The 19027-nt window shown below is 40.3% G+C and overlaps 1 protein-coding gene across 2 annotated transcripts in view; it reads right to left on the bottom strand.

The window, feature by feature from the left end:
• Positions 1-19027, bottom strand: part of camsap2b (calmodulin regulated spectrin-associated protein family, member 2b) — a 109885-nt gene that overhangs the window by 75476 nt on the left and 15382 nt on the right. For both annotated transcript variants that reach the window (XM_034184089.1, XM_034184090.1), the window contains exon 2: positions 6501-6760. In XM_034184089.1, coding sequence (XP_034039980.1) covers positions 6501-6760 — 260 coding nt within the window. The remainder of the gene's footprint in view (positions 1-6500; positions 6761-19027) is intronic.

The raw sequence follows: 19027 nt of genomic DNA on the forward strand, positions 1-19027 counted from the left end.
AGGCGTGAGCGAGAATGTCGTGAGGAGTTAGGTGACAGAAAGTGAGAGATCGACAGAGCGGGGGTGAGCACGAGAAGGAGGGAGGGCGCACTGCATTGCAGACACCTTTTGGCGTCAGCAGAAATGCCCGTTCTCCAGCCATGAGAGTGTGTGCGTGTGTGTGTGTGTGTGTGTGTGTGTGTGTGTGTGTGGATCCTCACAGAATCACACTGCGTTCAGAACCGTAAAATGTTCTGTGGACCAATCAGCTGCACTCAAAATGCTGCTGGAGTATCTCTCTGTGTCTCCGTCGCCCTGCCCAAGCCAACGAGTGCTCGCCCCGTGCTGTCTGATGACACGGGCTGAATAGTGAGTAACGGGTTGTTACCATTAACCTGTCATTAGTGGCTGTTTTCGCTTTCAGCGGGACAAATTTTGGAGGATGTAATAACAGGACACATGGAGTGATGGCGCACAAGCACAACATCCCCACATGCAGACAGGAGAAAAAGATATGGCAAACTTTACAAGAATATCCACAATGATAGTGACACACCAATTAATCAGTCAGACAATGAACCGGACTATTAATTTAATGAGGTGATTAAATGTGGGTATTACATAATGTGTCTTGGCCAATGTCTGTGCTTACAACGCCAATTTTTAACAAATCCACCCACAGTCACATCTGATAGGTTTGAGTGCAAACTTGTCACTGTGACTTTTTTGAAATGGTGCCCCTCCCTCCCCCAAACACACACCCCAGGCAAATTGGTGCCTTAAAACCACAGCAATGGGTGTTTTGAAACATTGGCATATGTGCCAAAGCTCAAGGTAACGTTACCTCGTAGTTTTATTATTAAATTGATGTATTGTGTCTCATGGATTAAAACCAAAACCAAAAACATGCATCACCATTATATAATCAGCCATCGGACACCCTCTTCAAATCAGCACAGACCATAGAAATGCCCACATTGGTTGATCCCTACTATGATGGCACTATTACAGATTATGGACTTGACCAACGGAAATAAGTTCTTTCAGCTTTTCCCATTTTGCTCATCACAGCAGATTTGATATGGATCTGCATGTTGATTTGCCCCAAGTTTTATGCCAGATGCTCTTCCTGGTGCAAGTCCAAATTACATAGAGAATCAGCACAGGTGGTTTTGAACTCAGAACATTCTGTTTTAGAAGCAAGTCCACTGACCACTTGGCCACCAAGTTGCCCAGACTTGACCCGTGTCTGCATCTGTCAACTGATCCATGACTTTAAAGGTTTTTAAATCAGTACATCACATTGGGTTGGGTGTCTGCCATCCAGGAGCTAGAATGGTTAAATGGTATGGTGGATAGGGCAAGGTGCCCCGGCAGTGTGTGAATTTACCTGACTGCATCGCATCCTCTGGTGGCTGAACTAATAATAATTTGAGAGTAAATAAAGAAAGATGAGGCAGTTGACTCTGCTCATATGTTGAACAAGAGTAATAACTTCAGTTATGGGGAGGTGATGGTCTAGTGGTTAAAGCGTTGGGCTTCAGACCAGAGGATCCTCAGTTCAAAACCCAGCCAGACTGGAAAATCACTAAAGGCCCTTGGGCAAGGTCCTTAATCCCTTACACGCTCCCGGTGTGTAGTGCGTGCCTTGCATGGCACCACCCTGATATTTGTGTTTCTCTTGTGTGAATGGCTGCAAAGCGCTCTGAACATCTGATACAGATGAAAAAGCGCTATATAAATGCAATCCATTTAGCATTTATTCAGTGAAACTCATGAATAATGTCTAGAGTAGCTTTTCTTTCTCTCTCGCTCAGTTATGTGACTCAGTTGAACTATCCCAAACTGCTGTGAGATCATGGGTTATGCCTCATTCCCACATACATAATTTTTGATCATGAAACCATCATGGTGGATCTTAGGATAGTCTTGATAGTGTCTCAGTGGTGTTTTGGAGGTGTATTGGGCACTCTCGATAAGTTGTGATGGTTCAAGATGCCTACAAATACATTCTACAATGAACTTTCCCGTTATGACCTACAAAAACTGGGCTATAATTACAGCCCAGGTTGATGCACTTGGGTCTCTAGCGGGGACATAAAGACTTCAGCATGTCAGGGACTGTTACATTACAGCCATCTACTTGAATTTGCAGCCGTGATGTTGAATTTAGTTTTATAACCAGCTTTTCCTGCCCTTTAGTCAATATGGCACGAGCAGTTTGCAACATGAAACTGTAAGTGAGACTGTATTATGCTACGGTTCCTTATTAGTGGCCAGAACACACGGACACAGTCTGCCAGTAAAAACAGTGTGCCAAACTATAACACATTATAACATACACCATACTAAAAGACAAAATGTACTACCTGGAACATTTACTGAAACATTAGCACCATTCCAAAGGTCTTTTTGTTGCTGTTATCTTGAAAATCTTTTCTGATACAGAAGATAGAGTGATAACAGAAGATACCAGCCATTCAGTGTCCAATTTTACATGAAAGGATTTGCATTTAATTCATCCATTAAAACAAAATGCAATGAAACAGCCAGATCACTTCCAGAACAAGCAGACTTTCTTCACTTTTTAATGACAAGTTCTGTGGGTAGTTTTAAATTTTAAAGTCCTTCTCTGTAAGTCAACAGTATACTATCTGTACAATGGAACCTCGGTTTTAGAACGGCACTTTTACAAATAAATCAGTTCCTGAACATATTTTCTGAACAAAACATGCATCACTTCTCGAAGTGTTGGTGTGCGAACACCTCTGCCACAGTAGGTAGCAGTAATGCACTGTGTTGGGTTGCAATCTGGCAATAAACTTAAAGAAGAAGAAGGGTTATTTTTGTTTTAATAATAATAATAATAATACATTTTATTTGTATTGCACCTTACATTTCAAAGAAATCTCAAAGTGCTACAGCAAGGATTTAAAAACAGAATTAAACAGATTTCAAAAACAGATTTTGTAGAAACCATTTCAAACAATAAGATATCTAAAAGGCCTTTTGAAATAACAATGTCTTTAGGCCTTTTTTAAAGGCCTCCACACTTTGTGGGGCCCTCAGGGTCTCTGGGAGGGAGTTCCAGAGCCGAGGGGCCACTGCCTGGAAGGCCCTGTCTCCCATGGTGGAGAGTCTGGTCCTGGGTTGGTGAAGGCAGTGTGAGGAGGTGGTAGAGCGGAGAGATCTTGAGGTGGTGTGTGGGGTGAGGAGTTCACTGAGGTAGGCAGGGGCGGTTCCGTGCATGCACTGATAAGTCAGGAGGCAGAGTTTGTACTCTATTCTGTATTTGATGGGCAGCCAGTGGCGGGATCTGAGGACAGGGGTGATGTGGTCAAACTTGCGCCTCCTCGTCAGGACCCGGGCAGCAGTTCTGGATGTGCTGCAGCTTTTGCAGGTTTTTACCAGGGGTCCCGACGAGGAGGGCATTGCAATAGTTCAACCTGGAGGAGACAAAAGCATGGACCAACCTCTCAGCATCGACCAACCTCTTTTGTGTTCGGGTGTTTATTAAATCATATTTTTGGGGACTGCGTGGTGGTTCTCCTAACGGTTTTCTTTGCTGTGGGCATTAAAAGTTCTGAGGCAGGTTTTTTTTTTTTTCCAGTAATCATACATTAGGTGGAGCTAACAGGTGAAGCTACCAACAGCTGCTAAAAGTGCTAACACCGTTAGCATACAACAATAAATCTGACCAGAGTTTCACTGCAACACCTGAAATAATCTGGCTTGTTGTGCGATGAAACATCCTAACGGACAGTAACATCCGTCCCCTTCATCGTCCATGTACATCATCAAGTCTCTTCTGTGCAGGTAAGGTGAAATTAAATTGTGTCTACTTTATTATAATTACTGTACAGTATTTCTTTGTATTTTGTCTGCCTTTTATGCATGAAATGCTGTTAAAAAGATAAAAAACAGTGTTCTTTTTGAGGCTAGGAACAGATTAATCCATTTTACATTGTTTCTTAAGGAAAAATTGGTTTTGGTTTAAAAACAACATTTAGGAACCAATTAAGTTCTAAAACTGAGGTTCCACTGTACTAAGAAATCTCTCTCTCTATCAATCAATCATTCACGTGGTGCAATGTGGGTTCGTATTGGCAGAAACTGCTTAAACCACAACATTCGGCTGCAAACATTGGTGTCAAGATATGTAAAAAGCTGTAACTAGTGCTGAAAAATGTTTTGAACAACAAGCAATTTTGGCAAAATTTTTTGTGTTTTTGCAAAATGTTTCTGTGAATTTATATGTTTACAGTATTTTTATGGACAGGCTGTCTGCCTGAGTGGCTGCCACCCAGGACTCGAGGTGATTCCCTGGTGTTGTGGATGCAGCGACATTACACCAACACAAGCTCCCAGACTTCACATGACGGTGTTTTTTTAATACAGTTTTTTTTTGGGGGATGTGGAAAAAGGTGTGAATTTACACTTGTTATTTTTGCATGTTTTTTATGGCGTCAGATCAGCGCCAAACCCACTCACAAAAAAAAAAATGCGTTCACACATAGATATTCACATCACGCACGCAAAGGTGCTACACGTGAGGACCAGCGCTCCCCCCGCCCGCTCGAAGTTGATTTCTACTCACGCGCAGGGAATTCCTGCTCTCTCGCTTGAAATTTATGGCACTATGGGGGCTGGATTATGGCACTATGGGGGAGGGAGCCAGGTTGGCACTGGCTCTGCTGTGATTGGTCATCTCTGGAGAGCAAGGTTTGACCGACAGCCCTCCTCTGTAACGCAGAAGTCAGTCGGAGACAACGGCGTTAAGCGATTATCACCTCGTTTCTGCTTAAAACTTCACTCCAATCATCATCTATCTCAGCGACAAATCTCTGAAGCTTCTGTACAACAATCTTTTCTTCATAAATTCAGCATTATTTAATAATAAATTACAGAAAGTCCTAAAAATCACCTCCTGACACCGGTGCATCTGAGTCTGACTCTGACTCTCTACACCCAAAGCGATCAAAGGGAATAATGTGATTATTAACCATCAGATGACAAATTAAAACCTCTTAAATCATGTGCAAACCTTTACGCCACCACCTCCCTGAAGGACACAACGGCATCTCCTTTAAAAAAAAAAAAAAAAAATTATTTATGCATCAAATCCAACAAAATAGGTCCTGTACAAAATCTTGAAATGCTACATACATGAAAATACAAATACAAGAACATAAGGGGCTTATTGAATATTATTTACAAATAATAAAGAAAAGAAAATATAGGGCAACCAAACATTTACAAATCAAATGTGTCTATAAAAGAAACTAGTTTTAAAACATTATTGGATTCAATCAATGACAGAGACTTATAATGAACTTTAAACTATTTTTTCCAATGAATAATGTTTGTCCAAATCTGATGTCTGTGATGGTTCGATCGCCGATCCAGACTCCTTTAGAGACAATCTTGAAGGTCAAACCAAAAGCTTTGCACTGTTTCACACAAAAAGGAAAGATGGTCCAGCAGGTCTTCAGTTCCAGTCAGTTACTGACGTTCATTTGGAATCTCTGTTTTAAAAACTCCTTAGTTGGATAAATCTTGTTAAATAATTTTAAATGTTTTCATCTTTGATGAGACTGGGAATGTTAAATAGTTACATCTAATCTTTTGTATATCCTCCTTTCCAAAATCTTTAAGACTATAATCTCTTTTGGGTGAATTTGTGAGACAATTATTAAGTAATTGTAATGACTTTGGTATTAATAATATAATTTTGTGCATGTAAAAAAAAAATTTGACATTTGTGTATGTAAAACATTACATACACAAATGTCATTTTTTCAAGACAAAACCAAACATTACTCATTGGAGAAATGAGTTTAAACTTAATTATAAATCTCGATCATTGATTGAATCCAATAATGTTTTAAAACTAGTTTAAAACTAGAGCAGGAATTCTCTGCGCACCAGCAGAAACCAACTTTGAGCAGGCGGGGGGAGCGCTGGTCCTCATGCGCAGAGATGTGATAATTTGCAAGCGCACAGTGAATATCTACACGTGAAGGCATTTTTACGCGTGTGGTTTTGGTGCTGATCTGACACCATAGTTTTTGTTCAAAAGTCAGATTTGGCACAGAATTGACACCACAGTGTCAGACAGAATCAGATACGTGGCTACATGACAAAATTCAATCCAAGGAGCCGGCTTGTTGTGTTCCTAAAATACCCATGGTGAAACAGTGAGAGCTTGAAATAAAATCTGTTTGCCGGTTTGTTTAATGATGTGCCATGATTGACATTTTCTGGGTAGCCATGCCCTTTGACCTCACCTAGCATGCACAGGGTGTGCCAAGATATAAACTGTCTTTATTTTGAGATGCATATGCTACTATTTATTTCAGTTGCATTAAACAGTATTGTTGTTGTTGATGGTGGTGATGTGTGTGTGTGTGTGGGGGGGGGGGGGGGGATTAACCCTTTTACACTTCATAATGGCTCCTTTTACTGCTAAAAAAAACAAACATTAATCAAAGTGCTCCATTTCAGGAGGTATCACCACTCACCATGTGTATTGGTGTGCTGGTGAGATCTCGTTCGGTGACCAGCCGATCCTGATCAGTTACATAGAGCCCTTTCTGAGCCAAGGCCTGGATGACAGCGTTGTGTCCCAGTAAGGGTTTGACAGCATCACTCCGGAGGATCAGGCTTCCCGCCCGGCAGTAGAGCTCGGCGGACTGGAGGAGACAGGCGACTGGAGGCTTCAGGTGCTCCTGGTTGTACTGGTCCCTGTAGAAAGGATCAACCAGCTCCTCTGGAACCTCATCTGAAGACAGCAAATTAGATTTGACTTAGTTTTGAGTGATATGTATTAGTTTGTCACAAGGAACACATTTAGACAGTCATCTTCACACAACAAAACCATTATCATCAAGGTTAAATGAATCAAATTAACCACAAAGCAAAAATAATAATAATCTGCACCTTCTATTATTATTGCCTTTCTGCTGCATCTGGGGTTTACCTGTATTGTGGCTGACAACCTCCAAGCTTTTAGTCAGAGCCAGCTCACAGCACATTGTACGTTGCACCCGTACAATCACACAAAGCAGGTGGTGCACGACAAAAAAAACTCTAAACATCATCTCAAGTCCAAAGCCATTTGCAAACAAGCATGGTGGTTTAGACGGACTGAGAAGCCCAATCAGTGTGTAACCAAAAGCCACAGAGAAAATACAACTTAGATGGGAGCGTGTACCAATACAGCACGTCGCTGCTTCCACCACACCACAGACCTGTCCCAGGTCCTAGATGGCAAACACCCAGGCACACAACTCGTCCATCCACACCTGTCGAAAGTAGCCATCTATCTGCCGCAGCCTGCTGACGGGGTCCGTAACACTGGGGACCTAGATCACACCTGGAGGACTGTCGTAGATGATGTTCTCTCAACATCTCCTCATCTGAGTTGCCATAAGTAACTGTTTGTTTGACAAACAGTCATTCCAGAAGTGCCCAAAGATCCTCTGCAGAGACCTAGTACCAAAGACATCCACTCGTCGCCTTGGGTCACTGGTTAGCATCCAAGTCTCACAACCAAACAGTAAGACAGGAAACACCAGGATTCCAAAGACTTGAACTTTTGTTCTCTTGCAAAGGTATTGGCATCATCAAACGCCTCTGTCCAGTGACCTCATGACTCCATAAGCTCTTCTTAGGCCTCAAAGGCAGAGGACCCATAGACATGAATACCACTGCTGAGATAAGCAAAGATTCAGCACTTTCACACAGATACACTTCTGGTGTCCACGTCCAGCAAAGCCTGATCTTAGTTCTGATCCAGGACATTCACAAACCCAGACACTCCGAGTCCTTACTCTGCTTCTCAAGTGCTGCAATCAGATCTATTGATTCCACATTACTCCTGCTGTATTTTACAGATTATAAGTTGTTGTTAAATTTATTTATTTTTTTGACTAGTTTGGCAGGCCCCGTGACCCAATCCCGGATAAGCGGTTGAAGATGAGTGAGCGAGTAGTTTGGCAGGTTCTGTGACTTATATTCCATAGTGACTCATAAAGGTGTAACATACAAAAAATAAAATAAAAAAAAAAATAATCACGGTTCAGTATGTTTTCAGTACAGTGGAAACAAGAAAAGCACCATTAAAAATATTTAGCCAGTATTCTTTATGCCACTGTGTAACTGAGTAGTCTTTCCAGATTGTTATAAAAAAAAATGTATTGAATTCTTGTGAAATATTTGTTTAAAAAATAAATGTGACTTATACGCCGGTGTGACTTAAATATGTTATTTTTCCCTCTTCATGATGCATTTTTTTTTGGCAAACGCGACTTATACCTCGGAAAATACAGTATTTGGATGTGACAAATAGAAATGAGTTAGTTGAAACATAACGCTTCAATTCATTTCTATTTCATTATATTTATATAGCGTCAAAGTACGACACAGTTGCCACACGATGTTTGACAGCAGATTCCAACACCATTGGACCAGTTGAGCAGACACCCACTGTTCCACAAAAAGTGTGCACTTTTTTTTTTAAACACACAACAGTCCTTGATCCCAAGAGTGCACAGCATGGGGTACATAAGGTATAAGCAAATCAACCAAATCATCTAACTAGTGAGTGACACTTAATCCTCCAACAAGAGGTGATATAGACCCTGGCTCCTGCTGATTAACTGTTCTTTTCTTTAGAGCTGTGCTTGTGTTATGCCATACTCAGAACAATACCAGCTGGATTAGTACGATATGGGCGCCAGTATTTCAGCCCATCGGATCCAGAGGATTAATCTGAACCAGATCATTTTGGACAGTTTGTTCGACATTGGTGATGGTGCATCCTCTCTTTTTAAAACTTCCCTATACGGCATGTCACAGAAGGTACAGTAATAGTATGCCAAAATCTCACTCTCAATGGATAACCGTTTTTTAAATGATAGACTTCAAACCAGGGAATGCATCCAAAGGTGGCTGATCTTGAGAGAGGATCCCAGTGGATCCCTACTCTGTGTAAACTATTCAGGTTAAACTTATGCAGGCAGATGTGCAGAACTATGGATAGTCAGAACGAGCAAATAGGTGAAATCTACACTGGAAGCAAGTGACAGTCAGGTTTATGTGTTAATTTCTAAAGTGCAAATGATGCCAACAGATGTCATTTTCAAGAAAATTTGGCCAATTTATATTTGGGAGAGGGCGTTGATCTCAGTAATCTGTTCCACACATCTGGGGTGGGCAACAGTACTGACACTACTGAGATGTGTTCACTGACTAACGCTCACCTGGCCATAGGTGACACTACAAGTACAGTACAGACCTGACCCATGGGATAATATTATTACAAAGCGCTCACAGGAGGACCTGTTAGGTGGTCCTAAGTGAGAACAAACAGACCAGTGGGCAAAAAGTAATTTAAACGTGACACCTCCTTCAAGCATAGATTATTTAGAGTATAGATTATCCACAAAGGATAATCTATACTCTAAAAAAAAAAGAAGAAAAAAAGTTAGATTTACTTGATCTAGTTATGTAAACTATTCAGGTTACACTGAAATTATCTTTGATTAATACAAACTAACACACAGACAGATTAAAAAGTTCTGAAGTCAGTCTGCTCCATTTCATTACATTTTACCCCTGTTTCGTTATTATCAGTCCCCATTTTGCTCCATCTTGCTTAAAATTAAATAAAAGTAATTAAATGAATCATATTTAATCATATGGAGTCAGTCTGGATCAGTCCGCTCCATTTCATTACTTTTTATGCCATTTCGTGATTATTAGGCTCAATTTCGCCCCATTTCGTATTTTAGTATAGCCAAGACAGGAATCCCAGTTACTGACTTTAATCCGCACAACAGTGACTCACAATTGACATATTGTAATGGCTCTGAGAGGGCTTAAGGCAGCGAAGCAAAGAACCGAAGCAGTAGGTCGGAACAGTGCTTCAGTGCTTCAAAACAATGCATGTATTGAGTTGAGTTGCAGTTGAAGCAGAGTCCGGTGGTGGAGATTTTGAATCAGGCTGCTCGTGCTCTGTAACGTCTACAGACCAACTTGAATGCTGAGAGGAGGACCACTCATCTTGCACATGATTCACCTCTGGGTACCGAAACATGGCACTGAAAGACGAGGCATGTTTCAATACTCTGTACTATCGAAGCATTTTGGTTGGTGCCAGAAAAGAACCGAAGTTCGGTACCCAGCCCCAGTAAACTGTAGCAAACTGTTAAAATAAATTTCATATTATGTTTTCCATTCAAAAAACCACATTTTGTGTGACAGGTTGATCCAGGACAACCAGGATTAGAAGGGCACTTATAAAGTGCTCTTCTAATCCTGTTACTTCACTGAAAGAAAATCACATCAGAAACACAAACAACAGCAGCAACACATCATCAGCTTTTTGACCGCCTTTTTATTTTTTATTTTTTTTACATTCCAAATTGGGTTGTTGTCAACCACATTTGGTGACTCAAAGCCAAACTGTATTAGTTGGAATTTGGTACTTGAATAGCACACCTACTGTATCTCTACACACTTCAACATCCCGAGTGGACCGACTGACTCAGAAACGTTGTACAGGAATGTGCATGTGTGTGCTCCTGTGCCTGTTTGTGTGTGTTCCAGACGTGTGGGGTCATTTCCTCTCTGCCTGCCTCTGAATCACACCCAGGGAAACAAAAGGACACCAAAGGAATCTACCTTAAAGATACATTTCCTGTTAAAAACATGACCCAAAGAAAAACACAAAAGCAAAATACAAAAGTTCACTTCGAGCCAGAAAAATCCACTGAGCTTGTGATCAAAACACGTCATTTTCCAGTAGGCCACACCTCCTCACTCCCGCACTGCACTGTGAGATGAATAAAGAATATTTAAATAAACACACCAAGTCAAGTCCTCGTGTTCATTCAACTTTTGCCAAAATGTTCCTCAAGCTTCCTACTGGAAGCCAACATCACTTTTTAGGTGCTCAGTCTTCGAGATCACAAATTTTACTAAAATATGAAGTACTTTTACAACATACAGTCATAGGAACACATACCACATTAAAGCTTTCTTTGTAGACAATGAAACGGCTGCAGGTTGGCCTGTTTAATCTGATAACCTTTATACTTAAAGGTTAATAATAATACCTACGAGCTACCACAGCACAAAGGGTATTGTGGCCATACTCTTTACACATGGTGCCGCTTTCTAGAGTTCATGAAAACAAATTCTGCTTTGCCAAGGATAAACTCTCCTTTGTGTTGGCCATCAAAGAGGAAACAGACAGGAAATCCAGACATCGAAAAGACTCTGGAGATCGCAGCCCCAGTGGTAACACAACTTCATAGTCAGCAGCGTTTACGCATTTTGTTGAAATCTCAACTGAGTTATAGATAAAGTCTACAAGTTGGTAATGACTTCCACAGCAATTACATTACACCTGATGTAGGCTCCTCTGCTGTCTGAACAAGTGGATGTATCAGAAATGGGATTCTGTGCAGAGACAGGAATCTGGCTCCAAGAGGTCTGTTAGACATAGAGGTCAAAAATAGTACAAGAAGAGAAAGATAAATAAAAAGAAGACATGCACCTTAATTTGCAGCCAGTACTGAATTTGAAATATGTGGTAGGGAAGAGAGTTGACTAAATACTGGCCCATACCCATTATGAAATTACTTATTAATTATACAATTAAACACTGTTAAGTTTTAAAATTATTACACAATTGTCACAGAGGATGGGACTGGGATGACACACTTATCTCAGGATATGATACGAATCACAATATGCAGGTGCTGATTCGATATGTGATTCTTAAGAAATGCGATTCGATGGGTCAAAATTTTAAAATGTCGCTATCATATTGAAAGTAGGGCTGGAAAATATGGCCTAAAATTCATATCGTGGTGTAAATTGAATCTCTTCACAGTAATGGTATATGTCGAGATATAAACTTAAATGTAAAAATTATAATGTGTTTCTGAATGGGTCCCTTAGCAAAAGTCAATCAATCAATCAATCAATCAATTTTTTTTATATAGCGCCAAATCACAACAAACAGTTGCCCCAAGGCGCTTTATATTGTAAGGCAAGGCCATACAATAATTATGTAAAACCCCAACGGTCAAAACGACCCCCTGTGAGCAAGCACTTGGCTACAGTGGGAAGGAAAAACTCCCTTTTAACAGGAAGAAACCTCCAGCAGAACCAGGCTCAGGGAGGGGCAGTCTTCTGCTGGGACTGGTTGGGGCTGAGGGAGAGAACCAGGAAAAAGACATGCTGTGGAGGGGAGCAGAGATCGATCACTAATGATTAAATGCAGAGTGGTGCATACAGAGCAAAAAGAGAAAGAAACAGTGCATCATGGGAACCCCCCAGCAGTCTACGTCTATAGCAGCATAACTAAGGGATGGTTCAGGGTCACCTGATCCAGCCCTAACTATAAGCTTTAGCAAAAAGGAAAGTTTTAAGCCTAATCTTAAAAGTAGAGAGGGTGTCTGTCTCCCTGATCTGAATTGGGAGCTGGTTCCACAGGAGAGGAGCCTGAAAGCTGAAGGCTCTGCCTCCCATTCTACTCTTACAAACCCTAGGAACTACAAGTAAGCCTGCAGTCTGAGAGCGAAGCGCTCTATTGGGGTGATATGGTACTACGAGGTCCCTAAGATAAGATGGGACCTGATTATTCAAAACCTTATAAGTAAGAAAAAGAATTTTAAATTCTATTCTAGAATTAACAGGAAGCCAATGAAGAGAGGCCAATATGGGTGAGATATGCTCTCTCCTTCTAGTCCCCGTCAGTACTCTAGCTGCAGCATTTTGAATTAACTGAAGGCTTTTTAGGGACCTTTTAGGACAACCTGATAATAATGAATTACAATAGTCCAGCCTAGAGGAAATAAATGCATGAATTAGTTTTTCAGCATCACTCTGAGACAAGACCTTTCTGATTTTAGAGATATTGCGTAAATGCAAAAAAGCAGTCCTACATATTTGTTTAATATGCACTTTGAATGACATATCCTGATCAAAAATGACTCCAAGATTTCTCACAGTATTACTAGAGGTCAGGGTAATGCCATCCAGAGTAAGGATCTGGTTAGACACCATGCTTCTAAGATTTGTGGGGCCAAGTACAATAACTTCAGTTTTATCTGAGTTTAAAAGCAGGAAATTAGAGGTCATCCATGTCTTTATGTCTGTAAGACAATCCTGCAGTTTAGCTAATTGGTGTGTGTCCTCTGGCTTCATGGATAGATAAAGCTGGGTATCATCTGCGTAACAATGAAAATTTAAGCAATACCGTCTAATAATACTGCCTAAGGGAAGCATGTATAAAGTGAATAAAATTGGTCCTAGCACAGAACCTTGTGGAACTCCATAATTAACTTTAGTCTGTGAAGAAGATTCCCCATTTACATGAACAAATTGTAATCTATTAGACAAATATGATTCAAACCACTGCAGCGCAGTGCCTTTAATACCTATGGCATGCTCTAATCTCTGTAATAAAATTTTATGGTCAACAGTATCAAAAGCAGCACTGAGGTCTAACAGAACAAGCACAGAGATAAGTCCACTGTCCGAGGCCATAAGAAGATCATTTGTAACCTTCACTAATGCTGTTTCTGTACTATGATGAATTCTAAAACCTGACTGAAACTCTTCAAATAGACCATTCCTCTGCAGATGATCAGTTAGCTGTTTTACAACTACCCTTTCAAGAATTTTTGAGAGAAAAGGAAGGTTGGAGATTGGCCTATAATTAGCTAAGATAGCTGGGTCAAGTGATGGCTTTTTAAGTAATGGTTTAATTACTGCCACCTTAAAAGCCTGTGGTACATAGCCAACTAACAAAGATAGATTGATCATATTTAAGATTGAAGCATTAAATAATGGTAGGGCTTCCTTGAGCAGCCTGGTAGGAATGGGGTCTAATAAACATGTTGATGGTTTGGATGAAGTAACTAATGAAAATAACTCAGACAGAACAATCGGAGAGAAAGAGTCTAACCAAATACCGGCATCACTGAAAGCAGCCAAAGATAACGATACGTCTTTGGGGTGGTTATGAGTAATTTTTACTCTAATAGTTAAAATTTTGTTAGCAAAGAAAGTCATGAAGTCATTACTAGTTAAAGTTAATGGAATACTGAGCTCAATAGAGCTCTGACTCTTTGTCAGCCTGGCTACAGTGCTGAAAAGAAACCTGGGGTTGTTCTTATTTTCTTCAATTAGTGATGAGTAGAAAGATGTCCTAGCTTTACGGAGGGCTTTTTTATAGAGCAACAGACTCTTTTTCCAGGCTAAGTGAAGATCTTCTAAATGAGTGAGACGCCATTTCCTCTCCAACTTACGGGTTATCTGCTTTAAGCTACGAGTTTGTGAGTTATACCACGGAGTCAGGCACTTCTGATTTAAAGCTCTCTTTTTTAGAGGAGCTACAGCATCCAAAGTTGTCTTCAATGAGGATGTAAAACTATTGATGAGATACTCTATCTCACTTACAGAGTTTAGGTAGCTACTCTGCACTGTGTTGGTATATGGCATTAGAGAACATAAAGAAGGAATCATATCCTTAAACCTAGTTACAGCGCTTTCTGAAAGACTTCTAGTGTAATGAAACTTATTCCCCACTGCTGGGTAGTCCATCAGAGTAAATGTAAATGTTATTAAGAAATGATCAGACAGAAGGGAGTTTTCAGGGAATACTGTTAAGTCTTCTATTTCCATACCATAAGTCAGAACAAGATCTAAGATATGATTAAAGTGGTGGGTGGACTCATTTACTTTTTGAGCAAAGCCAATAGAGTCTAATAATAGATTAAATGCAGTGTTGAGGCTGTCATTCTCAGCATCTGTGTGGATGTTAAAATCGCCCACTATAATTATCTTATCTGAGCTAAGCACTAAGTCAGACAAAAGGTCTGAAAATTCACAGAGAAACTCACAGTAACGACCAGGTGGACGATAGACAATAACAAATAAAACTGGTTTTTGGGACTTCCAATTTGGATGGACAAGACTAAGAGTCAAGCTTTCAAATGAATTAAAGCTCTGTCTGGGTTTTTGATTAATTAATAAGCTGGAATGGAAGATTGCTGCTAATCCTCCGCCCCGGCCCGTGCTACGAGCATTCTGACAGTTAGTGTGACTCGGGGGTGTTGACTCATTTAAACTAACATATTCATCCTGCTGTAACCAGGTTTCTGTAAGGCAGAATAAATCAATATGTTGATCAATTATTATATCATTTACCAACAGGGACTTAGAAGAGAGAGACCTAATGTTTAATAGACCACATTTAACTGTTTTAGTCTGTGGTGCAGTTGAAGGTGCTATATTATTTTTTCTTTTTGAATTTTTATGCTTAAATAGATTTTTGCTGGTTATTGGTAGTCTGGGAGCAGGCACCGTCTCTACGGGGATGGGGTAATGAGGGGATGGCAGGGGGAGAGAAGCTGCAGAGAGGTGTGTAAGACTACAACTCTGCTTCCTGGTCCCAACCCTGGATAGTCACGGTTTGGAGGATTTAAGAAAATTGGCCAGATTTCTAGAAATGAGAGCTGCTCCATCCAAAGTGGGATGGATGCCGTCTCTCCTAACAAGACCAGGTTTTCCCCAGAAGCTTTGCCAATTATCTATGAAGCCCACCTCATTTTTTGGACACCACTCAGACAGCCAGCAATTCAAGGAGAACATGCGGCTAAACATGTCAAAATTGATCAAAATAAATACATCAAAACGACAACAAAAAACAAAAACAGACATAATGTAATTTTTAAAAAAAATTATTGTGCAGCTCTCAAAACTAGTTACAATTTGCCAGAAGGTACATTTAAGATGAGAGCCTAGATTTGATGTTTTGGTGAAAGAATTAAATTTATTTATTGTTGGGTTAGTGGCTGAAGTTTCATCTCTTGAACACTAGATGGCACACCCACGCTGAATACATGAAGTGTTTTCAGTACGGTCACTGGCGCAGATTGAAGTCAGTCTGGGTAAATCGACATTACCTGGATGATTTTGTGTTTCTAATCTGGTTAAAAAAATCCTTGCATTATTTAATGTGGCGCTTTCTCAAATGTTCGATTCAGGTCGCGATGGAACCTCTGCCTTCCCCCAGTGCATCCGCTAAAATACTAAACAACGGCGTTGCAAATATCAGCGACAGAATAGATGTCTCACAAACTTACATGAACAGCAATGAGAATCATCTCAGCTCAGAACTCCCCCCCCCATAGCAAGCCGGTTCAGACACACACACACACACGCTTCACAGTGGAGTTTTCCTGGATCAATCAATCAACTTTTTTCTTGTATAGCGCCAAATCACAACAAACAGTTGCCCCAAGGCGCTCCACATTGCAAGGCAAGGCCATACAATAATTATGAAACACAGTCTACGTCTAAAGCAACATAACCAAGGGATGGTCCAGGGTCACCCGATCCAGCCCTAACTATAAGCCTTAGCGAAAAGGAAAGTTTTAAGCCTAATCTTAAAAGTAGAGAGGGTATCTGTCTCCCTGATCTGAATTGGGAGCTGGTTCCACAGGAGAGGAGCCTGAAAGCTGAAGGCTCTGCCTCCCATTCTACTCTTACAAACCCTAGGAACTACAAGTAAGCCCGCAGTCTGAGAGCGAAGCGCTCTAATGGGGTAATATGGTACTACGAGGTCCCTAAGATAAGATGGGACCTGATTATTCAAAACCTTATAAGTAAGAAGAAGAATTTTAAATTCTATTCTAGCATTAACAGGAAGCCAATGAAGGGAGGCCAACACGGGTGAGATATGCTCTCTCCTGCTAGTCCCCGTCAGTACTCTAGCTGCAGCATTCTGAACCAACTGAAGGCTTTTTAGGGAACTTTTAGGACAACCTGATAATAATGAATTACAATAGTCCAGCCTAGAGGAAACAAATGCATGAATTAGTTTTTCAGCATCACTCTGAGACAAGACCTTTCTGATTTTAGAGATATTGCGTAAATGCAAAAAGGCAGTCCTACATATTTGTTTAATATGCGCTTTGAATGACATATCCTGATCAAAAATAACTCCAAGATTTCTCACAGTATTACTAGAGATCAGGGAAATGCCATCCAGAGTAACGATCTGGTTAGACACCATGCTTCTAAGATTTGTGGGGCCAAGTACAATAACTTCAGTTTTATCTGAGTTTAAAAGCAGGAAATTAGAGGTCATCCATGTCTTTATGTCTGTAAGACAATCCTGCAGTTTAGCTAATTGGTGCGTATCCTCTGGCTTCATGGATAGATAAAGCTGGGTATCATCTGCGTAACAATGAAAATTTAAGCAATACCGTCTAATAATACTGCCCAAGGGAAGCATGTATAAAGTGAATAAAATTGGTCCTAGCACAGAACCTTGTGGAACTCCATAATTAACTTTAGTCTGTGAAGAAGATTCCCCATTTACATGAACAAACTGTAATCTATTAGACAAATATGATTCAAACCACCGCAGCGCAATGCCTTTAATACCTATGACATGCTCTAATCTCTGTAATAAAATTTATGGTCAACAGTATCAAAAGCAGCACTGAGGTCCAACAGAACAAGCACAGAGATAAGTCCACTGTCCGAAGCCATAAGAAGATCATTTGTAACCTTCACTAATGCTGTTTCTGTACTATGATGAATTCTAAAACCTGACTGAAACTCTTCAAATAGACCATTCCTCTGCAGGTGATCAGTTAGCTGTTTTACAACTACCCTCTCAAGAATCTTTGAGAGAAAAGGAAGGTTGGAGATTGGCGTATAATTAGCTAAGATAGCTGGGTCAAGTGATGGCTTTTTAAGTAATGGTTTAATTACTGCCACCTTAAAGGCATGTGGTACATAACCAACTAACAAAGATAGATTGATCATATTTAAGATTGAAGCATTAAATAATGGTAGGACTTCCTTGAGCAGCCTGGCAGGAATGGGGTCTAATAAGCATGTTGATGGTTTGGATGAAGTAACTAATGAAAATAACTCAGACAGAACAATCGGAGAGAAAGAGTCTAACCAAATACCGGCATCACTGAAAGCAGCCAAAGATAACGATACATCTTTGGGATGGTTATGAGTAATTTTTTCTCTAATAGTCAAAATTTTGTTAGCAAAGAAAGTCATGAAGTCATTACTAGTTAAAGTTAATGGAATACTCAGCTCAATAGAGCTCTGACTCTTTGTCAGCCTGGCTACAGTGCTGAAAAGAAACCTGGGGTTGTTCTTATTTTCTTCAATTAGTGATGAGTAGAAAGATGTCCTAGCTTCACGAAGGGCTTTCTTATAGAGCAACAAACTCTTTTTCCAGGCTAAGTGAAGATCTTCTAAATTAGTGAGACGCCATTTCCTCTCCAACTTACGGGTTATCTGCTTTAAGCTACGAGTTTGTGAGTTATACCACGGAGTCAGACACTTCTGATTTAAAGCTCTCTTTTTCAGAGGAGCTACAGCATCCAAAGTTGTCTTCAATGAGGATGTAAAACTATTGACAAGATACTCTAACTCCCTTACAGAGTTTAGGTAGCTACTCTGCTCTGTGTTGGTATATGACATTAGAGAACATAAAGAAGGAATCATATCCTTAAACCTAGTTACAGCGCTTTCTGAAAGACTTCTAGTGTAATGAAACTTATTCCCCACTGCAGGGTAGTCCATCAGGGTAAATGTAAATGTTATTAAAAATGATCAGACAAAAGGGAGTTTTCAGGGAATACTGTTAAGTCTTCTATTTCCATACCATAAGTCAGAACAAGATCTAAAATATGATTAAAGTGGTGGGTGGACTCATTTACTTTTTGAGCAAAGCCGATAGAGTCTAATAATAGATTAAATGCAGTGCTGAGGCTGTCATTCTCAGCATCTGTGTGGATGTTAAAATCGCCCACTATAATTATCTTATCTGAGCTAAGCACTAAGTCAGACAAAAGGTCTGAAAATTCACAGAGAAACTCACAGTAACGACCAGGTGGACGATAGATAATAACAAATAAAACTGGTTTTTGGGACTTCCAATTTGGATGGACAAGACTAAGAGACAAGCTTTCAAATGAATTAAAGCTCTGTC

The sequence above is a fragment of the Thalassophryne amazonica genome, chromosome 12 (genome assembly GCF_902500255.1).
Source record: "Thalassophryne amazonica chromosome 12, fThaAma1.1, whole genome shotgun sequence".
NCBI lineage: Eukaryota > Metazoa > Chordata > Actinopteri > Batrachoidiformes > Batrachoididae > Thalassophryne > Thalassophryne amazonica.